A 23,734-nucleotide genomic window follows, 5' to 3' on the forward strand; every position below is an offset into this window, starting at 1 on the left:
TCACAGCAGCTCCCATGTTGCTATCAGGAGACTTGGATGTTTGCAGGGACAGGTGTCCCAACCTGGAACCCTGAACAAGAGAGGGAGGCCGATTCCAATTTTGGGATAAGATTAAATTCTTAGTTTCCTGTACAGTTTCATGGCTCTGGAAGTCCCATTCTCTCTCCCTGCCCTTTCTTTAGGAGGCTGAAAAGGAGTCTATTTTAACCGCTTGGTGACAGCCAGTGCACTCTTGTTTGCCTTGAATTTTCACCAGGCTTCCTTGTGCGTCACAAGAAAATTCTATCAAATGACAACTTTTGCCTCCAAAACGTACAGAAATTCAGAATAGGCATTTTTAATCCATTAGTGGTGATGGGGACCTTATAAGTACCTGGATAACCACAATGGGTGTGGTGTCCTCTGACAGTAGGGCTGAACTTTGGAACGTTGCAGACAGAATAGGGGCGAGTGGGTATGTCTGTGTATGTGTGTATGTATGTATGTATATGAGAGGGAGAGAAAGAGAGGGATACTCATCTATTTGTGCTGGAAATGGCCCGACTTGATGATCACTTTAGATAAGCTATTACCAGCAGGAGAGTGGGGTGGGAGGAGGTATTGTTTCATGGTCTCTGTGTATATAATGTCTTCTGCAGTTTCCACAGTATGCATCCGATGAAGTGAGCTATAGCTCACGAAAGCTCATGCTCAAATAAATTGGTTAGTCTCTAAGGTGCCACAAGTACTCCTTTTCTTTTTGCGAATACAAACTAACACGGCTGTTACTCTGAAACCTGTATTTGTGCTATAGTAGCAGTTACTGGCCCTGTGAGATCAGGGCCCCATTGTGCTAGGAGCTGTACAGACACCTATCGAGAGAAGGCCCCTTACAGACTAGGTTGACCAGACAGACAAATGATGAGAGAGAAAACATCATTATTGCCGTTTTACAGATTGGGAACTGAGGTACAGAGAGCAAGAGACTTGGACAGACAGAGCATATGGTAGAGCCAGGAACTGAACCCAGACCTCCTGTGTCCCTGATCACACCTTCCAGTTGTTTCCTTTTCCTACACCGCTCTTCTCCATGTGTAAGTTAGTCCCTTGCATGCCCTTGGGATCCCGAATGGGTGAGTGTTGTGCACAGCTCTTACAAACGGCGTGTACCTTTCACCGCGGTTCACATCACCACTGAATTTCACCCAAAGGCTTCCATAAGTGCTGCCCTGGCTAATTCCAGGCCAAAATGGCTCCATAGTGTTTTGGCGCAACATAAATTATATATATAATATAATTTTTTTAAAGCTGCTAAGTAGGGCCCAGGAAACAAGAAGAAAAGCAGCCCTATTGGTTTTATGTTTAGAGAGGAACTGGGTTCTCACTATATCAACAACACTTAGTGTGAAAGTGGCCTTTGTTCAGAGAGACACTGCTTCCTTTCAGCCCCTGACTTCCCAGCTGCTGAGAGCTAGACCGTGTTTTGACAGACAGAGCGAATGTAATGCAGACAGTTGTTTTAATTTTCAGCCAGTTGCAGAAATCACTCACAAGGAGCCAGAAACCAAAGGAAAGAGGCCGCACACTTGGCTTTAGTTATCTCTGCACAAGGGCTCTGTTTGGATGGCAGAGCGGAAGGGAGCCCATTGGTTAGTGTAACGGATACACCAGAGCACGGCGGAGAGCAATTGCCACGGGAGAGGTGAACTGGAACAGGAATCAGAAATGTTCTTCTCCCGCCTACTTGAGCATGCAGCATTTTAAACATAAAAGATCCTTTTTCTGTTCACTTTCATTTCTGCCACAGGGGCTCCTTTTCCCTTGAATATTTGCCTTTCAGTCTTTTTTTCTTCTTTTTATTACACGCCAAAATCAGAAGCCAAGAGCTGGTGGGGGGAATGTTGGTTTTTGGGGGGGCGTAGAGGGGTAGGTGTGGTGATGGAGGTGGTTTTTAGTATTTATTTCAAGTTGTGAAATGCCTCACTCTGTCACTCAGCACTGGCACAGACATTAAAAATTACAACCAAGAATACACACCCTCCATGGATATGGACTCTCTGGTCCTGATTCACCATTGTGTTACTCCAGTTATGTGCTGCTGTGACCCTAATGATGTCCGTGGAACTTGCACTGGTGTAACACTGCAGTTACGTAGTGGTGAATCTGGCCCACAGAACAGGGTTCTCCCCTGCCCTGTACCTTGTGCAAAATCAGCATAAAATGCTGCCAACTTAGATTCCGTATTGGGTAACACTGGCTGTTTGCACCGGTGTCCGCATCTGCACAAGGTGCAGAGCCGGTGAGAAACAGGCATACAGACTTTTACCACCCAAACCCATTGCTCAATACCTAAATAACTAACAGTACTTGAGACGTCCTGCCTACTGGGGGCCGGTACTGAATTGGCTGGGCCAGTGACCTCCAAAGAGGAGATGTTTTGTTACGACACAGTATGGTCTCTTCCTGGGTGCATTTGTATGGTCTCCTGGGAAGGGAAGGTTTGGCAGGGTTATGGTAAAATATGGCTTCCTCTTGGGTGGAGAGGACAGGGTTTCATGAGGGTGTAATTCTGCTACCCAACTCAGTCAAAACCTTATGATTTATACAAGCTGTGTGTCACTGTGGATTGCTGACCTGCTGAAGTCTGATTTGCAAGTCCCAGCTTGCAAGCAGTACCTCCAAGATTTGTTTCTGTGAGCCATATGGAAGCCAGCAGTCTACGTCCTGTCCTGGACCATCCCAGCACATGTTTACGCCTCCAAACAAGTATGCGCGTGGGGGTGGTTTTGGGACTGGCTCCTTGGACTAGAACTCTGCCTTCCGGCTGCCAAAGAGAGCATTTGCCTGTGTGTTAGCAGACAGATTTCACTAACACAAACCAGCAAGAGCCTCTGATGTGCTCACCCCAGACTGCTGTGCAATCTGTCTGCACAGGCTAAGCCCTGATCACCCCCTCCGCTAGGCCTCTTTGCCAGGCAAGATTGACTGTATGTTGCTATTTATTGTAAATGGTACATTTGTGTCTCTGCTGTTGCTACAACATGATAGGTAGTAATAATAATTATTATTATTTATTAACAAAAACATGTACACATCATCTTTCATCCCAACGGATCCCACAGCACTTCATAGACTGTATATAAGATTTTTAAAAATATATATATATAGACTACTCTCACTTTATACGAATTGGCATATTGGATTTGACCGGAGATCCGTCTAGTCCAGTATACTGTCTTAATAGTGGTTAGCACCTCCGAGAAAGGTAAAAGAACCTCACAGTAAGCAGTGATGGGATAACCTCCCCCTAGGTAATGTCTCCTTCTAGCCCTGTTCGATAGAGATTAGGATGCAGGAGGGTTTATGTCCCTTCCCAAACTCTTGTTAGTTTGATTTTGAGACTGGATGTTCCGGTGATCCAGATAAATGTCCAGTCCTTGTGCTGAATCCTGTTAAGTCCTTGCCCTCAGTGCTGTCTTGTGGCAATGAGTCCGGTGCTGAAACACATGACCTTCAATAGCGAGAGCTATTGAACACTATGCAGGAGCCCATACCATGGCTTTAGGACAGGAAGTGGAGAGAAATACATCATCCCATTGAAGCTGCAGGGAGGGGATTCAAAGAGGCAAAGCATAATTGGAATCTGGCGATGACACTAGGGTTAAAGCCCTCGTCTTGTAAACAGTACCTCGGGGGGGAGTTAACAGGACCTTGTAACATCTCACCAGTGTAATGTACCTTTTCTGTTCGTGAAGCTTACTGTGTGAGGTTATTTCCTGATGGGCAGATTCCTGGTGATTTTGTAAGTCCCTGCTGACAGAGGCATCCCCTCTTCATTTTCTTTTCTCTCCTGCTCCCCTGCCCCTGTGAGACAGGCAGCCCCATTGTTTGGTCTTGAGAAACTTTTACTCCCTTATCTGAAGAAGTCTTGTCAGTGATCCTGAGAAATGGAATTGTGACTGCACAGGGTTACAGCCACTTATTTTAATATGGCTTGTCCTGCTATGTATTGTGAGTACTTTACTTCACTGAGGATCCGAGAGTAACTGTCTGCTCTTGCCCTGAGATTCTCATGGAATCCAGATGTGCTCATAGGAAGCTCTCCCAGGCTGAAATTCACCCGTGTCGACGGCCATGTCGAGGGCCAGCAGGAGACCTATGAAACACCGACGTCTAGGATTTATCTATCCCCTTCTATCAGACCACTGGCCCTTCAGGGCCAGTATGGACCCATACCTGATCCTGCTAAAGGAGATGAAGACCCTTATAATACATCTCACCAATTTTCAGTGCTCTATAACCTGGAGTAATTCCTTCCTGATCCCTGTAGCTACCAGCCTAGGGATGGAAGCTTGAAATTTGATCAGTTTTATCTTAACCATGCATCACTGAAAACGTTATTACTGGGCCCAAAATTCAATTACAGTATTTGAAGGACGAAAGCAAAGCAAAACCAAAATGGCAGTATTTGCTCTTCAGACGTGCACTGCCATTCCATATCCTCTTGGGGAATTTTATTTCCTCCTAATCTTCCTGCTAAGAACTTTTTCCGCAGCCTGTTTGAAACACAGGGTACAGCTACACTGCAGCTGGGTGTGTGCTTCCAACTGCAAGTGGACAGACACATGCTAGGTCTGCTCAAGCTAGCGTGCTAAAAATAGCAGTATAGCCTCTGCAGCAGGGGCTGCACCTCGGGCTAGTTGTTGAGTACGTACCCGTACGTTTCTGTAGGAAGAAAATGGAGAGTCGTTTTCTCGAACACGTTAGAACAGGGTACTGGGTTCTGTTCTCAGCTCTGCCACTGACTTGCTGTGCGGCCTACTCAGCACCTCTGTGCTTTGGTTTTCTTGTCTGTAAAACGGGTATAATATTTCATAGTATTGATTTACCCCACAAGGATTTTTTTAGTCTTCAGTTAAAGTTTGTGAATCGCTTTGCAATCAGAGAAAAGTCTCTGTAAAAGGGCTAGTTGCTGCTGTTTTGTTTGTTTTTTGTGAAGACAAGGGGAGTGAAAATGCAATAAACCTGTTTATTTACTTCCTTTCCAGGTGTCCAGGGTTCCTGTTGAATCCTGTGAGCAATACACAACCTGTGGGGAATGTCTGAGCTCAGGGGACCCTCACTGTGGCTGGTGCACTCTTCATCACATGTAAGTCCATCATCAGCTATTTGATTTGAGCTAATGGGTAGTATTGCAAGAGAAGCCTTAAAAACCTGAACTCTTCTTGTATGTGGATATTAAAAAAAAACCAAACATGAATACAGTACCAGCCTTTTACAATCCCTCTGTTCCTACAGGGGAATTCCCTGCACTACAGGGTGAATGCTATTGAATATCACTGAAGTCCTGTTAAAAAAGAAAATATACTCCCTAGATTTAGGAGATGGGGAATAAATCCAGCATGTGAAGTGAATATCAAAGAGCATGAAACCACGTGAACTGAAATTGACGGGAATGGAAGCCCACTAGTTTCACACAGCCTTGTTATTTACCTAAATCCCGAATGGTTCCGAATTGGAGGGAGTTTTTAATAATGGGGTGGATTATATGACCTTACTGACATCAGGAAGGTTGCAAGTGTGCACCTGAGCAGAGGATTTGGCTCTTTACAGGTGGTGAGGGGAGACTATTTAACTACTACTTTGGAATGTCAGAAAGCGGAGTGCTTCAGGCAGTGAGTCAAACCCAGCAAAGCAAGGAAACTGTGGGTTAGGCTGGGGCTCTGTGCTAGGTTTGAGACCAGCAGCTCTAACTCATGTCAGTGGAGACAAAGGAATTAAAGATTTTTCCAGGGAGCTTCAGGAAACGGGGTCTCTGAATTCAGGCGGTGTTTCTGCACTCTGTCTGCGGCAATAGGGTTCACTTGCTAAAGCGGAAGGGGGACAAACCTGGAGCACACTGGTAGAAAGGAATCGAAAGCCCTTTGGCTCTGTGCCAGCCACCAAAGCATTCCCATTAAATGAGTGGAAATTGGGGCGGAGGCAGAGGGACAGAGTTCAGGGACCCACACAATAGCACTTGGCCACATGCCGAAGCAGCAGGTGTTAGGAGGGCGCGAGAAGGAGCGCTGTAAAGGCTTCTACACAAAATCTGGGCTGGATTAGAGACCTGTATGCACGGGGGTCTATCTGCACTCCCACAGCTTGGGGAACCGTGTGTTGAATTACAGTCGCCGCATTCTGGGAAACTTTCAGAGAATAACCAGTAGTCACAGGACATGATGCTCTGCTGCCTTGCTGCTACCTACCAGGGCCGGCTCTAGGGTTTTTGCTGCCCCACTTTTTTTCGTGCCCGGCCCCGGCCCTTCCCCAAATCTCTGGCCCTGCCTCCTCCCCCGGGCATGCTAGCTCACCTCCGCTCCACCTGCTCCCCTGAACGCTCTGCTTCTCCCCCGTCCCTCTCAGGCGAGGGAGAGGCAGCGCGTTCAGGGGAGCAGGCGGAGCGGAGGGGAGCGAGGGTGGCGGGGGGAGCGCAGGAAGTAACGGGGGGTGTAGAGGAACCGCTCCCCGCCCCAGCTCACCTCCACTCCACCACTGCTGCCTCCCCCGCGCGCCGCCGCTCGGCTTCTCCTCCCTCCCTCCCAGGCTGGCCACGCAAAACAGCTGTTTGGTGCGCGGCCAGCCTGGGAGGGAGGGGGGAGAAGCGGAGCAGCGGCGGCACGCTCAGAGGAGCAGGCGGAGCGGAGGCGAGCTGGGGCAGCGGGGGCACGTTTCTAGGGGCAGGATGGCCGGCGCCAGAATGCCAGCCCTAGAAATGTGCCACCCCAAGCACCTGCTTGTTTTGCTGGTACCTAGAGCTGGCCCTGCTACCTACCTAACTAGCTTGTCTATTTCCTCCTCCTTCATTGCTTCTCCCTTTAAGACCAGACTACCCAACCCCTCATTGACTCTGTCCATTGATGGCGATATCACAGGACCTACAAATCTTTGAAATCGGTCTCGGTCCTATGGAATGGCTATAGCGTTCTGGGTGCTCCACAGTTACCAGACAGGACCAGGAAGTGTTGCGGGGGACCTTAATAAATAGGCGGACTTCCCAGTCAGGTTGTTCTCCATCTAGTTGCTGCTTAAGCTATGGCTCTTTTTGTTTATACCCTCCCACTACAAGTCTCACTTTGTCTGGTGATTAGAGCTGGAAGGTGAAAGGATCACTATGCCCTTTGCTAATACTAATTAATTAAGTCTCACAACTCCCCTGGAAGGGGAAGGTGAGGATGGTTATCCTCATTTTGCAGAGAAGAAAACTAGGGCATGAAGAGATTAAGAGACTTTGTTTCTGACACCCTGTGGCTGTCATGACTGTGTCGATTGTAAGCATTTTGGGACTGTCTCTCAGTGCATGTACAGTACCTCGCACAATGGGACCTTGATCTCAGTTTGAGCCTCCAGGTGCTACTGAATACAAATGATGATGATGATGATGATGACTTGCTCAAGGTCACACAAAGCGTCAGTAGTGGGACAGGCAAAACCCAGGAGTTCGTGCTCCCAGTCCCCTCCTTTAACCGTTAAATGACTTTCCCTTGCCCCACATAGGGACTGATAACTTGTAGGAAGAGAAGTCAGGCCAGGGGCGTGGAGTGTTGCGCATACAGAGCTCAGATAAAAGGGGAGCACAGCAGGAAGGTTGGGGGAGCCAGACCATGTAATGAGGTAGAGGGCTAAATCTGGCCAACAGCCTGCAGTACACAGGCCACTACAGCACCTTCTTTCCTGCTGGTATTTTTCTACCCTTCCTTGGAGTTTCTCTGCCTTCCCACTGCCTTTGCAGAGTAATGATCATTTTTTAGCCCCTGTCTGAAGCTGTAAATAATTTAGTTTATCTTGCTGTTACTGAAGCCACTGTCATATTTGTTTGGAAGCCCCCAATGCTGGCGTGTTTGTATTTCATTTGTCATCTCTCGCCTCTAATTTTTACATTTCACTCCTGCCAGATGGGCCAGCTGCTTCTGTGTTTGGTGGGGAGGTCTCAGGTCAGGATGTGCTGTTCATGCTGCATTCACAGAGGGCTGACAAAAAGAGACACAAAAGAGAGGGTTTAGGGGGCTGAGGAAATTGAAACTGAAAGGCAGAGTGTGGGAGGGCGGAGGGGGCAAAGCCCTTGTGACAGTAAAGTGACCATCAGGGATCCCTGAGCCAGTTCAGATACAGTAAGACCCAACCGAGAGCCTTAGCCCAGGATTCAAACCAAACTGCTTTTCCCACCTTTTTTCTGTTTTGAGTATGCTTCTGCACTTCTGGGTCCTGGATGGTGAGAGAAATATCAAAACAACTGCGGACAGTCTTTGTCATAACGCTGTATTTCTGGTCCAGCCAGAAGCAGGGAAGGTGAGCTGGGGAGCCTGTGAAACAGTTTATCCATGTGGGATTTAGGGACAGTTTTGCAGACTCGGGATGCTCGGATCAGCATCTGAACTTGTGGATGCTTAGCCAGAAATTTCTGAGTGACTACCAAGGCAACTAAAGCTTTTGGATCTTGAAATCATAACAGTGGTCATGAACTGGTGTGCGAGTCAGACAGACAGACACACCGCTGACCTCTGCTGGATGGAATCAGGACTGTGTGTCATAGGCTCTGAACTGCCCCTTTTAGAGCAGGAGGATCTCAGTTGTTTCCACTGGTGCCATAAAACTCTAAGTGACCAGGAGGATCTGAGTTCTATCCCTGCTTCTGTCTTCAAATTCTGAGTAACTACAGCGTAGTGTTATTATTATTATTTAATATTTCTCTTCCAGTTGTGCCTAGAGGTCCCAGTCAGGGACTGGGGCCCCTTTGTAATTGGCACTGTGTACGCATAAATTTATAATCTAAGTGTAATGATGCCCCTAGTTAAATCATCTGTGGGGATTAAACTCACGATCTCTGAATCTCAAAGCAGGAGCTGCTTGTGTTTGGGCTAAAGGGCCAGATCTATTAGGCTACACACAGCAGCAGAACAACAAATCTCTATAGTCCATCTAGTTATTAGAGAAGGACAAAGAGCAACCCTGTGTTAGGTGAGGTGCCTTTACATACATTCACCTCAACAAGCCTGTGAGACAGAGGAACAAAAATCAAAGCCAAAACGGTGAAATGAGCTGAACTAACAGCTTCTGCATACACTTAATCCCTAGCAGAGGTGTTGGGAGGCAGGCTGGGGTAGGGATGGAAGAAGCAAGGGGTAGACATGGAACTTAATATTGGAATAGACGAGACTGTGGTCTGGGCCAATATACAGTGGAGGCGTACTGGGGATTAGCTGAGTCTGATTTCACACTGTAGTTCATAAGCAAGTATTTCAATGCAGGTTTTCCCCTTTACCTATTGTTCATTACAGTGTCAGGGTACATCTGTGCAGCCCACAGCAACAGTCTCAGAGCCCAGGTTGTCAGACTCAGGCTCACAGGACTCATGCTGCAGTGCCAAAAACAGCTGGGTAGATATTGTGGCTCAGGCTACCCCCTCTCTTAGACTTCAGAGTCTATCAGCTATGAGGAGCGCCACAGCATGAGCTCGAGTCCGTAGACCAGGTCTCTAAGACTTGCCACTGCAGACTGCCCCTTGCTGGGTAGACATACCCTTAGGCCCTGCAGGGCTGAACAGGAAGACAACCTCTGGCCTGAAGACCTTTTAGGCTGCCCATTAATTGTGGTGGTAATTTTTCTATGGACAGATTTTCAGCACCGTGGCACAGGCCACTAACATTTGATCTAAGGGAGTAAATCCATTAGCTGGTAGCAGTAGCAGGGTAGGGGACTTCCCACTGGAGAAGGACCCAGCACACACTATGTTGCACCTTGATTTAAGAAGCCTTCCAGGAGTCCGGGACATAGCATGAGATTCCAAAAATCTTTACAAGAAATGGCCAAGGGAAAGGTATGTTTCCTTTTCCTGGATTCCTTGGTTCACCGCCATCCAAAAGAATGAGCAACCTGCCTCATGTACAGTATTCCCAAGATCCAGCTTGGGGTGTGATCTCCATTCATTCTCTTTTACTTCATAATCAAGACAGAGAGGTTAATTTTTACTACTCCTCCTCCAGCAGTTCTGCTCTTTGGGAGGTAGGCAGAGGCCTCAAGGAGATTGAGTATCCTTGGTCCACTGGAATTTGCAGCCTGCAAGTCTCACTCTATATGCTGCTCTCTGCAAGTATGTTATTGTCTACAGACCTATTTATCTCTGTTAGGGCTGTTGCCATAAATAGTAGGATAAAAAAGAGCCTTTCCAGTGAGTCAGTGAGATAAAGGCTCCAGTCAAGAGCTCACTTTAAAGCTATCTTCCAGATTCACTTAAACCTCAATAATTCTTTTCTTTAGCAGCATTCATATTTAGATCCATTATTCAGGGGTGACAGGTTTGTAGAAATTTCGGTGGTGCCCAGAACCTGCCCCCGCCCAAACTCCGCCCCCCAAACTCCGCCCCCCACCTACCCAAGGCTCTGGGAGGGAGTTTGGGTTGGGGAGGAGGTCTGGGGTGCAGGGTGCAGGCTCTCGGAGGGGGTTTGGGGGTGGGAGGGGGTGCAGAGGTGAAGGCAGTGGGGTGAGGGCTGTGGCTGCAGATGAGCAGTTTGGGGTGTGGGTGGGGCTCAGGGCGAGAGTAGGGGTGTGGGGGTGAGGGGTTTGGGGTGTGGGAGGGGCTCAGGATGAGAGTAGGAGTGTGGGGGTTGAGGGCTCTGTCTGGGGCTGGGAGGTTTGGGGTGTTAGAGGCTCAGAGCTGGGGCAGAGGGTTGGAGTGCAAGGGAATGAGGGCTCTCACTGGGACTGGGGATAAGGTGTTTGGGGTGCTCGAGGGGCTCGGGCAGAGGGTTAGGGTGTGGGGGGATGAGGGCTCTGGCTGGGGCTGGAGATGAGGGGTTTGTGGTGTTGGAGGGGGCTCAGGGCTGGGACAGAGGGTTGGGGTGTGGGGAGATGAGGGGTTTGTGGTGTTGGAGGGGGCTCAGGGCTAAGGCAGGGTGTTGGGGTGCAGGGGGGTGAGGGCTCTGGCTGGGACTGGGGTTCAGGTGTTTGGGGTGTTGGAGAGGCTCAGGGCTAGGGTTGAGGGTGCGGTGGGGGGGTGAAAGCTGTGGATGGGGGTGTGGGCTCTGGGGTGGGGCAGGGCTGGAGATGAGTTTGGGGTGCAGACAGGCTGCTCCGGGACAGGGGCCAGAGAGGAAGACTCCCCCCAGCCCTTTCCCTGCCGGCAGCAGCGAGCTCTGGGGGAGGAGCCCCCCTTTCCCGCCCCCCCCCAGCAGCACACTCACCCCCACCACTGTCACTGCATGTGCTCCTAGGGCCCCTCTCAGGTCCAGGAATCCCCCTCGCCTCCCCCGTGGTGGGTGCTGGGGGGAGCTGCGTGCGCCTCCTCCCCTGCTGTTGCCCCTGCCTGTAGCCTCACTGGGGGCGAGGGATGGGGCTGCCCCTTGCCCAGCATGGGGCAGGAGCGGTGACTGCGGGCGGGGGCGCGCCCTGTGCTGGTGGAGGGTCCCGCCGGAAAAGGGCAGGGTCTGAGGTAGAAGGGCAGGCTCAGTCAGTCCGCCCTGGCCGTCGAGATGGGGGCACTAGGATTCTGCGGCAGCAGTTGCTGCAGGGAGGCAGCATGGAGCTGCTCGGAAGAGGCTGCCAGGGATGCTCTGCTCCAGGGCCCTGGGAGGCAGCAAGAGGGGGCCGGGGGGGCACTCGTAGGAGGCGCGGGGGAGGCGGTAGGTGGGCCAGGGGGACACCCAGCCCCAAGTATTGGTGGAGCTGGGCCCCTGGGCTCTGAATATTGCTGGTGCCAAGGCACCACTTGGAGATATAACTTGCCGCCTATGCCGTTATTATATTCAAAAAAAGGGAAAGGGGGGAGGGGGAGGAGGACAGCTACATCAATTGCCCGGTATGGAAAGGGAAAGTGATCACCTCTTAGTGCTTTTCTTATTCAGAAGCAAACAGCCTTTCAGTAATGAAGATGGCTCCCTTTTTTTGTTTGAGTCTCAATTTTGCAAGGCTCTTGTCACCTCATTTAGGAGAGGTTTGGCACGGGGAGATTAAGACTCTTTGTGGAGCAGTCAGTGTGTCTGCTAATGTAGATGTTTACCTAAGATTGCATCCAGCCCTGCCACAAGGAAAACAAAAGAGCAAAACCTGATTTTGTGTTGAGTATTCGTTCCACTGACCAGTCCTACGTGGGAGAATAGCACTTTACTGCGTAAAGTAACAAATACATTCAAATGGGTGCGGGGGTCTCAGGCGACTGGTAATGGCATTTGGAGGTTAACAGTAAGTGAAAGTTGATATCATTTGATGACTGTTCATTGACACCAATAAAATTCAACATATGCCAGCCACGGCTGTATAGTGGAATCTGAAAGACTCTACTTTCCCTGTGTACCATGGGATAGAAAAGCAGTGTACTACTCTGATACCACTATGCAGGGACAGCTGGTAATGCTTACTTTAATGGTCATTGCTCTGTGTAAAATAAGTTGGAGAGTCTCTATCCGGTTCCTAGTGGACAGGTGTCCACATCACCACAGTTGGCTGTCGTTGGCCCCTTTATATTAGCTTATGTAACTGCAATTATACGGATGGTCATAAAGTTATGCAGCTCTTTTAAAAATCCAGCCGCAGCCTTTGACTCTTCTGTGTTTGTACAGTGCCTAGCACAATGGGGCCCCAATCTGGATTGGTCCCTAAGCACTGCTGTAATAAACGTGCTTTACAATATCCTGCCTGCCTGCAGGGAGTGTCACAGCTTGACTCCACATACTGCGCGGTAGCATTTTCAGTCCTCTGTTTTGTTGAAAGGCTCCTTAATTTCCAGTCATGGGGCAGAGTCCTGAGGTGGGAACTGATTAGCCCTCTTTACTTCACCTCTCCGGATTCGGAGAGCAACTCTGATTGTGAATCAGAATTTCAGTCCACACTGAGGTTCTACTCAGTGAAATGGCTTTGGCGATGAGCACAGAACACTGTACACTCCAGGAGCAGCACTCATCATTCAGCTTGGCACACTTAATGGGTTCTTTGCGAGGAGGAAGGAGGGTGGGGAGAGTCAGGGAGATTCGGGCATGACAACTGAACTTAACTCTAGTGTCTCCAGCCTTGGGATAAGAAATTACAGCTTCCAGCACTTCAAGACCCATGGCTTTGTAAGAGAAGATTTATTAGCCGCGTGTTTTCCTTTTAATTAATGTGCACATGCTGTCTTGTTAATGTCTTTTATTGCTTTTTATTTAAGGTAGCATGTGGATTGTGAGTTTGTTGCTGACAGAAATGGGGCACTCATAGTGCTGATCTGAGCCAGATATAGTGGGTCTGGTTTTCAGAAATGCTGAGTTCCCACAGATCCACCTGAAGTCTGTGGGTGCTCAACACCTCTACAATCAGGCACAGTTTGGGTAGGACTGTGCATGTCTCCTAGCAGCACCCAGTGGTGTTTTCATCCCAGGGCTCTTTTCTCCCCCGTACCCCAGATGTCTCTGCTAGTGCATTTCTTTTCTGATCTGCAGCCTCTGCACCTGCTATCCTGGCCCTGGAATCTATGCGGAGAGCTCTGTCGCTGCACCTTGGTCCTGGTCATTATTACCCCCTGTTGCTGCACTTATCCAGCCATTGCTGGGCTTCCCTCCCACCACTCTGCTGATGCACCATGGTCCTGACCAGCAGTGACACCCCCTGCTGTTCGACAGACAGAGATAAGTTCATCAGGTGTCCCTTTGCACTGACGCTTGTGTGTATATCAGGTGCTCCCGGAAGGACAAGTGCGAGCGAGCAGATGAGCCGTACCGATTTGCAGCCAGCATCAACCAGTGTATGAGTGTCACTGTGCAGCCCAGCAGCATCTCTGTGTCTGAGCACAGCCTTCCGGTAGGTACAGGTGGCAGGCGATTCTGTGCGCAGGCCCTCAGTCCCATGGGCAAGGGTAGCTCAGTTGTGACAGACAGTGCTCCAGACACACAGGCTCAGATTCATGGTGACAGAGCCATTTTTTTCTCTACAGATACTTTCCCATGAACATGGAGTTCAGGTTCATGAAGGGGTTGGTAAGGGAAGGGATATTCCAATCCCTTAGGAGTCAGAGGTCACACAGATACCCATATTCCCAAATCCAACCCCAGTGCCCACATTTTCACTGAGCAACTGCCAACCTCCATTAAACATTGAAGGAAAAGTTTCTGTTTTCCCAGCCATTACTTGTCCCTCTGGGAGGATCTAGCTGCCTATAGGCTCCCAGCTATTCCTTTCTAAGCAGCTGCACACCCTCCCCACCTATTCTGTTCCAGGTGCTGCACTGGGACAGGCATTGACCAGCAGCTGGCTGTTCCCAGAACACCTACCACCCTTTTCCCAGGGACTGGCTAGAGGGGACTGTCTGACCATCATAGGTCAGTGGAGAAAAAATTGCAACACTGTCCACCTTTCCTCCTCTGGTTACAGTGAAAGGAGTGGCTGGGTGCTATGCATCTGCTCTTTTTCTCTGTGTAGGGTTGATGCTCCACAGAGAAGCAGCAGGTGCTGAAAATCTAAAGGGAACTCTGGGTAGTTCTGACCCCTAATGGGATCTTGATTGTATTTTTTTTCTTTCCTTTTCCCTTGTTCCAGCTCAGCCTGCTGGTGAGTGATGCTCCAGACCTGTCAGCTGGAATCACCTGTTTGTTTGGAAACCTCACTGAGGTGGAAGGCCAAGTTTCTGGCAGCCAGGTTGTCTGCATTTCACCGGCCCCTAAAGATGTCCCCGCCATACCTGTGGACCAAGGTGAGCTGATTTAATTATTGGAGTATTGCCTGGTGGCCTTGTGTTTCGCCTGTGAATTCACCTTATGGGGGAGAGGAGCCAGCGAGTGCTAAGCAGGTCTAGATCTAGCTGCCTGGCAGAGCAGAGCAGACCACAGATGTATATCAATCCTGCCTGAACCCCGCTGATGCTGTGCGGGATGACAAATCATCCAGGAATGGGGTCAGAGGTGGCTATTCGGTAACAATCCAGATCCTCCGGATATAGGCTGTACCCAAGAAACCCCAATAACTGGTGAATCTTCAAGCCAGCTACCCTCTTGTCTCTCATCTCACCAGGGAACTCACCCTTCATGCTAGGCAGATGTGGGAGGTGAAAGTGAGGGGGTTGCTGCACTCAGGCCTGACTCAGTTGCTGGGAGTAGGTGGATGAGGTTTCTATTTTTTGGTTTTGATCTTTGGGTTATTTCTTCATTGATGTCACTGCTGTCATATTCCTCCTCTCCCCACTACCCCCCTCACCAGAACCAGAATGCTACTTGTTTTAAACTCATTTTCTCCGTGGCGTGCTTCCAGGTGTCATCTGTGCTTTCCTGCTGATATTTTCGTATATGTAAAATGTTATGCTGAATTTGAGTGCTCATGAAAGTTAGGGGTTTGGAGAGAGCTAGGAAAGTGAAGAGCAAACCTCCCTCGCACAGCTCAGCCAGTGCAGTTTATTCTTGATTATTCCAGTGGTGAGCGTCTTACTTAACTCTGTTAGTGCCCTCCATCCTTGCCTGCAACACCCCCTCCTGGGCTGCATTTCAGGATAGACTGTGAATTATCCCCAGTCCTGTTGTGAGTTTATGCTGAACCTCCTCTAGGGAATGTGATGAGACCGCCACACTCGTTTCACTTGTGACCTAAGGTGACGTGCAAACCCTAAATCTCCAGTGTGTTTTCCCCCCTCATTAGGTGTGATTTGACTGGGGGGGGGGGTGGTCCATGGAGCCAGTTGGCTCAGCTTCCCAGGGGCTCTGGGAGAAGCGGTGTCATGCTCTTGTAGCAGCTTCCACTGGCTAGCCGTGGAACAGCATGGCATGTTCCATTGACGTCCCCGGAGGATACACAGAGTGTGGATTATTGGCTGCTCAGAGACTCTTCGCTTTCAGAGACCCCGTGCAGCCTGGTGTCCTAGTGCACCAGTGGGACCAGAGGTGCTTGATTTTCTCTGCACCACACCAGAAGTGGGGGGGCTCAGCAAATCATCGAGCCTGCCTTGAAAGAAAACCAGTACCTCGCCAATTGCAATCTCCGTTATTTCTCGTGTAACGCCTCCTCCCCTCCTCTCTTTGCAGATTGGTTCGGGTTGGAGCTCCAGCTGAAATCCAAGGAGACAGGCAAGATGTTCGTCAGCACGGAGTTCAAATTCTACAACTGCAGTGCTCACCAATTGTAAGACACCCTCTCCCTCCTTTCCCACTTTCCCTCCCCACCAGCATCCCAGACCCAGGCCCCTGGTTCTTCCCCCCGGAATGGAGCCTGATGTCTAAGTACATAGTGGAATGGGTTTCTTTATTAACCTCTTGAGTGCCACAGCTGATGCACACCCCAGGAAGCCAGGATTCCTCCCAGGACACCCAGTGTGCCATGCCAGATTACAGAACTGCTCTGAGGTGTGTTGTGTATGGCCTGTGTTTGGTGCCCATTTCTTGCACCACCAAGATGGACATCAGCCGAATGTGTAGGAAGCAGCATTGAGGGTTAAAACAGAAGAGGAATAAGATTTTCAGTCGTGTGCTGGGGGAGGGTCTGGCTTGATGCTGGCAGTCTGACCTTTCAGGGTCGTCAGCGACAGAGAGAAACCAAGAGATCCCCATCATGTGGAAACTTTTCCAAGAGCACAGTGTGTCTTAAAGAAGCTTGACCAGCTGGTGCCCCCAAGCTGCGTGATCCTGCAACTGTGAGCTCAACTCCATCCTTACTCACAGGCAGCTGGGGGGAAGGGAGAGAAGAAAGTGCCTGGGAGTTCCCTATAAAGCCGCTCCAAGTACCTATAGGAGAGACAGAGGCCTTTCCCTCCATAAACGGCTAAGACAGCGCAGGGCTGTGTTGTGTTGTAGACTCTCAAAAGGAAGACAAAGTGGGCTGGGACAGCAAGAGGTGTGGGGAAAGGGACAGGGGTGGTTGTGGCAGGAGAGCACAGGAGTGAAGTGAAGGGAACTAGGCTGGGGTTTGCTGTTCAGCTTGTTTTTCAGACACACATGGAGAAAATGTTTCTACTAGAGATGACGCCTTTGCTGTGTCTCCTTCCCCTAAGATCAGGCCAGAGAAGCCTCACAAAGCTCTGAGTTCCTTTCAGCTTCACGTTAAAAGATCCTAGCAGGCGAGTGCAGAGCCCTGTCAGTAGCCTCAGGGAGGGCAGACTGTAGACACGGTGCCTCTTGGCTCTCAATCTGCTCTTGAGATGGCTGAGCAGTGCAGCAGCGTGTTCCCCACAGCAGCCTTTCCCCCGGAAGCCCTTGAGGCAGAACGCTGCTGGCTGGCATTTGTTAAAATTTCTTAAGTGTTTATAGATATCTCAGTGGGAACAGACAAACCGAACCTCGCACAACCAGAGTGAAACATGTGGAGGACACGGGAGACAGTGAATACTGTGCCAAAGATCAGCTAATGAAAGGCAGGCCTGAACTGCTCTGCTGGGGAAGGAGCTCCTACTGCCAGGGATTGGACAGCTGGCTCCAGAATTGTAGAAATTAGAGCTGGAAATGCTCTGTTAGCCCTGCTTGCTTTATCCTGCTGGTAGGGGCCAGGGAGTGTCCAAGCAGGATCGTCTCCTTTTCTATTCAGCATTGCTTTGTCCAGCCTAGTTTTCAAGTCCCAGGTAATGGGGCTTTTCCCACTCCTTTGGGAGACTCTTCCACAGTCTAATAGGCTTGGCTTTCATGTCATTTTCCTGGCATTCAGCCTACATTTTGCCTTTAACTTCAGCTCAGGCACTAAAGAGATAGTGCCCATATGAGTCCCTCGATAGATGGGACTCATTACTCCCAGTTATAGCCCATCGTCAAATCCACGCCACATGCTCTCCCCCGCCCCTGCCACCGCAAACAACCCCTGTACTTTCATATTCCTGTAGACAGTGATGTCCCCACTTCCTCATCCCTAAGCCAAGCATAATGGATTTTAGATAACTTTCTCTTCCCCTCCTTGTAAATCCATCCTTCAAGTCTCTTATTCAGTCTTGCTGCTGTTCCCTGAATTCCCACCAGTTTGGCTGGAACAAGGATGTCCCTTCAGGAGATCTGGCTGGACTTCCTGCTCCTCCTAACCTTACCTGGGAGTGGAGATTTGAACCAGATGATGCAATAGATCTACTCTGCCCCCATCCCTTTCCAACAGGAAATTACGCCAGGGGTCAGAGATGGCATAAGTGACTAATTCTTAAAGGCAAAGTGCTAAAAGCATGTCTTCCATAAAATCCACACTGCCCTGCACTGCTGACTGAGGTCACAGGGGCATGAGTCAGGCATGCTGGAAGAAAGCTCACCAATCAAGTTGAGAGAGAGAAAGCCAACCCTTAGCCCCTGGATGAGACAGACCTAGAAATGGCTTAGCGCCCATTGCCAAACCTCGGGAGCGGAGGATCCTCTGCCCCCTCTGGCTGCATAGCAGCGTCGGGAATGACTTTCCCTTCTCTGGGGTGTGGAAGGTGCTGAACTCTGCTGTTTCTTACAAGTGGCACGTCCAGCTGTGTGTAGTACATTGTTGAACAGGGGCAGTCTGTAGGGGTGGAGTGATTTTGCGAACCCTCATTAGTTGGGTTCTTGTTTTGCAAGCCTAAAAGCTGGGATGGTTTGGACCTGGGCTCCATTAATCCAAATGCTCCCACAAAATTCAAGGGAGGGCTGGGGAATGGTTCTGGTTTGGGGCCCATTTCTAGCCAGGAGGGGCTAAACCCTTTCTCAGAGTGAGAGGTTCCCAGATGCTGTGGGGCAAGGATGCTTCCTGGTTTAGAAGCAAAGGGGTTTTTTTAATGGAAACTGCTTTCTGAGGGGACTTTGCTGGGGTGAGGGAGCGACTGTGTGAGAAACGCTCCTCATGAAAGAGCCGAGGCATTCACTGTGGATGAGCTTTCAAGAAGTCACTTGTCTGCTACTCCCTGTCCAACCTTTGCCCCTTCCCAGCTGAGACAGAGTGGAGCTGAGGCAGCAGCAAGAAAACCACACATTACAATGACAGGCGCCTAACCAAACTGTTAGGCTTGATCATCAGAATGACCCTCCCCTGTAATCTCAGCCATGCTAAGCCAAGCAGAGAGCCCCTTCTACCCCAGATCGGAAAGCTAAAGGACAGGTCCAAGGTGGGAGGGGAGAAGTGCTGCAAACCGAAATGGAGACAGAAATGGGTCAAATAAAGGAGTAATTAAATAAGCTCACGGCGCTAGATATTGCTACCCAGATTTGCATTTTCATGATTAAAATAAGCTTCCTTAGCTATTAAGGTCACTACGGATGCTTAAGAAGGAAAATGCAACTCAGATGTAAAAAGGAGAAGCCATTAAATGTGCATTTTAGTGACAATAACTTTAGAAAGAAAAATAACAGACCATTGGCTGTCTGTCCAGTGCACAAACAGGAGTGCATATCTCCCCTTCAGTCACAAAGTCCATGCCTTTGGGTGAATTGAGGACCCCCGAATACCATACGAAATGCTGACGATGGACCGTCACCAAGGGCTTGTCTATTCACAAAATGCTGCAATGGTGCGCTACAGCACTTCGATGAAGATACTACCCACACTGACCGGAGGGGTTCTCCTGCCGCGTAGGTCCTCCACCTCCCCAAGAGGTGGTAGTTAGGGAGACGGGAAAATCCTCCCGTCAACCTAGCCACTGTCTACAGGCGGGGGGTAGGTTGGTTTAACTGTGTCACTCAGGGGTGTGGATTTTTCACACCCCTGAGCAATGTAGTTATACCAACCTAATTTCCTAGTATAGACCTGGTCTAAGAAATGGCCTATCACAAGTACTCCTTTTCTTTTTGCGAATACAGACTAACACGGCTGTTACTCTGAAACCTGTCATATAGGAGAGCGGCTTCTGAGACCAAAGGAAGTTTTATTGTGAATACCAACAATTGTTATGTTTCAGAGTAACAGCCGTGTTAGTCTGTATTCGCAAAAAGAAAAGGAGTCCTTGTGGCACCTTAGAGACTAACCAATTTATTTGAGCATGAGCTTTCGTGAGCTACAGCTCACTTCATCAGATGCATACCGTGGAAACAATTGTTATGAGCCTCCCAGCTCATTCTCAGCAGATTATGAGGTGTGAGGAAGTAAATACCCAGCCAGTTCCTTGACTGGCAGGCTCACCCCATGTCAAAAACCATGTCCTGCACCATTGGCCTTATCCAACATCAAGCACAGATGCTTGCTATGCCCCCGAGCGATCTCATGTGCTCCAAGTTTGAATTGGAGTGGAAAAGGCCCAATAGAAATGGTTACAGTTGATGACTTTAAATATTTCTAATTTTTTAAAACAACTGAGCCAATTTTCTTCAAACCTGGCTTGTTCATAGATACCATTGAGGCTTCAAATCAGGCAAGGTTGCACTGTATCGTTTTTTCTTGTACCTTATGTCACGTCATAAAAGATGCTTCAGCTTGTGTTGGTAAATCATGTAAAGACTGGCTGTATTTTAGAACAGGAGGGGCAGAACCCTGGGCTTTTGAGTGCTTGATTTCTTAAACGTAACATTGCATTATCATCTGTTACCTCTGTAGGGCCCAAAAGTGTGCGAGGCTCCTCACAGACACATAATTACACTGTCCCCTGCCCCAAAGAACTTCCAGTCTAAATAGATGAAACTGTTGAGGGATGCAGAAATAGGAGCAAATAATTGAGGCCGTGTTTGGGTTGCAGGTTATTAGGTCCCTGATTTTTTAGCGGTTTTGTCTTAGTTTTCTGCCCGGAACGTATCTTCGTATATATAAACCTGCGTACATTCAGATGGATAGTCCTGTCTGTTCCAATGTAGAGTTCATTTCCTGATATACTTCTCTGTAACACAGACCTTATTTCTGTCTCCGGCTCTACAGGTGCCTGTCTTGCGTGAACAGTGCTTTCCGCTGCCATTGGTGCAAATATCGGAACCTTTGCACTCATGACCCCACAACTTGCTCCTTTCAGGAAGGACGGATCAATGTGTCTGAGGTATCGGGATTGGGTTAGGAAATGTTTTCTTACTGGGCTCTTTCTGTTCTGAGCTGACCCGGCCATTCTGTGGAGCAGTGTGTGATATGGTTGGTGTATCTGACATTTGTAGGAGGTTCTCCTGTTTCTCTGGCAAAGAGCTGTGCTCTTGTCCCATTTTTCTCTGTGTTTGGTCTGATCTTAGCTGTTATCCAGATGGGCAGAGGCAGCAGCAAATAAGAACAAAGCAGGAAAATGTCATCTAACAATAGTGATGGGCCTGAGTTGATCCCATCTCTGAGGTTTGGCTACATGCAGACTGACTAATAATTAGCCCTCACTTAGTACTATCCATCCAAGGATCTCAAAAGTGGGTGAGCATCACTAACCCCATTTTATATATGGGGCTCACAGAGGTGCAGTGGCTTTTCCAAAATCACAAAGCAAGTCAATTGCCTAGCTGGCAGGAGGAATCCCCGTGGCCTATTGACTGGGCTGCATTTCCAAGTCTGAATTTTGTGACTGTGACCTGACTGGATAATGGTTTGATTTGGGGTTTCTGCTCCTCAAACAAAGAAATAGCCCCACTTCTGTGGGATCAGGACAAAGCAGCTGTCAGCTCCTTCCACTGCAGACGCCTCATGCACTGCCAGGTTGTTAGCCAGAAGAATGACATTTCACAGCCTGTTGTGATGTCTGCTCTGAGTTTGTAAACTCCTCTGCAAGGATCATATCTTCTTTCTATTTTGGGAGATGCTGAGCACAGCTGTGGCTGCCTTTAGAAATAACAGTCCTGATGATCTCTGCCATTCTGGCAGGCTTTTGGTCCATGCCTTTACTGCCTCTATATCTGTGTCTTCACAACATCTGCAGCAGGCACATTTACGGAGTGTCCTTCGGACAGAGGGCCACAAAATGCCTTGCCTGAGGTCAGTCTGGCCACTGGGGCTCCCAGCTTTTACTTGATTTATGGCTCCTCTAAAGCTAAAATACTTTGAATGGGGCGAACTTCTGAAAACCAGGATGAAATGGCTCAGGAAGTGAGAGGGAAGAGAGCAGAACACTAAGCCATGAAAGTTCCCTTTATCACTTTTTAGAAGCTCATTGGGCTGCTCACTAAATCAACAAGTAATGCAAGACTAAAGCAACCCATGTGCCTTTCTGGTTAAAATGATGCCAAAAGACGTGTAACAGAAAGTAAGAAACATAAACGAGTTACACGTGTGTGTACATCAGCGGGGGATCAGCAAGGGTGAAGAGACCTGCGAAGGTAATTGAGAACAGGTGCTGCCGCCTTTGTCAGCCGTTTACAAGAATTGACAAGAGGAGGCACTTACCTCAGAGAAATGTTTCAAGCAGCAGAGAGTGAAGATGCCCGAGGAGAAACTCCCACCCTGGAGACAAAGTGAAAGCTTTACCCTCCTGGTACAAAACCAAGTAGCTTCCTTTCAAGGGAGCAAGAGGGAGAAGAATCTTTGCTTTTGCTACTCCCCAGTGATGTGATTTTTTTTCCCTTCCTGCTAGGAGTCAGATCTGCTGGCTATAATGACTAAAGTACTCTTGTGCTGCTTCTTCCTGCAGCTCACCCTGCAGAACTGACAAAGCTACAAGAGAGTGATCTGGATGCTATTCCTCCATTTGCACCATCCACAGAATTGTTTATTCTGACCTGATTACTGGGTTAAGCAACTACACCTGTGTAATCTTGCCTGCTTGGGGGATGGTAGTTGGCACAGGTGTCTCTGATAGCTTAATCTGAAGACAGTTGGGTTGGCCCAGTGTCACTGAGGGGTGGAATTTGGCCAGCAAATCCTCTGTTGCTGGTGATGATGCATGAGAAGGAAAAGAACTCAGCGTGCTGACTTTGTGGTACTGAGCCGTTAAAAAATCATATTGCTTATAAACGAGGCACATTTGATCTGGAGTCATTGCCACAATAAGCATGGAATCCCACAATTACAGTAAAAGAGAGCCACTTTTCCAAGCGGAGCTGATTGATCCTGATTTATGACATCTTTCATCTCCCAGAAACTGCCCTTCATCCCAGTTGGAGCATCTCCTTGCAGCCAATCAAGACCCTTAGAAAACAGATTCCAGGGGGCCAGTTCTCTAAAAATTAAAGCAACAAACTACTTTATCCCTCAGCAGGTTTTTTTAAGCCACATGACTTTCATTACTATCAGTGCAAGTCACATAGTTAAATATCCCTGCTCCAGGTGCTGAAAATACAGAGGCCTGGGGCCCACCTGCATCCACAGAAACAAGGGCTTTCTGAGATGAGACTGCAGAGGGATTTCATAGCACTGACTGTCTCACTTTATATGGCTTCAGTCCCCAAGGCAAAACAGATGGAGCCTTGAGCCTGAATTTCCCCACTTCTGCAGACTCAAATCGGACCTATAACATGATTTTAATGTGTGAGAGGAGGTTGGGGTTTTGTGCGTGTGTGTGGTGATTATGGGTATAAAATATGTCTGTGTAAATGTATAAAACATGCAGACAGAGAGGGATGTAGATACATAAATACATTCTTATGCCCCATCCCAGTGGAGAGAGAGAACCAAATAAATCCTATTAGTTTCCCAGGAAGTGGGATCCATTCCCTCTTTGATGTCCACTGTGTGCTGATAATGTCATTTCCATGTGTGAGATGCTGAATCAGGGAGATGGAGTGTTTCAGGCTTTGAGAGCTTACAGAGAGCCAAATTTCATTTCCATTCTGACTCTTTCGGGTTTAGGTTTGAGTTGTTGCTTTTAGAGGGATGTCTTTACCACTGATGGTGCCTGTTGGTGCTTTCAGGGATGCTTAAAGTTCCTTGCAAGAAATAATATAAAGCTGAAGCATCCTTTATTTTTTTTTTTTTACACTGAAATCCCGACCTTTCAATGCGTGGGCTCAAAGAGCTG

General features: G+C 48.7%; 1 protein-coding gene across 1 annotated transcript in view; it reads left to right on the top strand.

The window, feature by feature from the left end:
• PLXNA2 (plexin A2) overlaps nucleotides 1-23,734 on the top strand; it is a 283,288-nt gene that overhangs the window by 161,359 nt on the left and 98,195 nt on the right. The window contains exons 4-8 of the mRNA XM_077839199.1: nucleotides 5,028-5,128; nucleotides 13,662-13,785; nucleotides 14,521-14,674; nucleotides 15,993-16,089; nucleotides 20,734-20,848. Coding sequence (XP_077695325.1) covers nucleotides 5,028-5,128; nucleotides 13,662-13,785; nucleotides 14,521-14,674; nucleotides 15,993-16,089; nucleotides 20,734-20,848 — 591 coding nt within the window. The remainder of the gene's footprint in view (nucleotides 1-5,027; nucleotides 5,129-13,661; nucleotides 13,786-14,520; nucleotides 14,675-15,992; nucleotides 16,090-20,733; nucleotides 20,849-23,734) is intronic.

Source organism: Eretmochelys imbricata, chromosome 21, assembly GCF_965152235.1.
Source record: "Eretmochelys imbricata isolate rEreImb1 chromosome 21, rEreImb1.hap1, whole genome shotgun sequence".
Lineage (NCBI taxonomy): Eukaryota > Metazoa > Chordata > Testudines > Cheloniidae > Eretmochelys > Eretmochelys imbricata.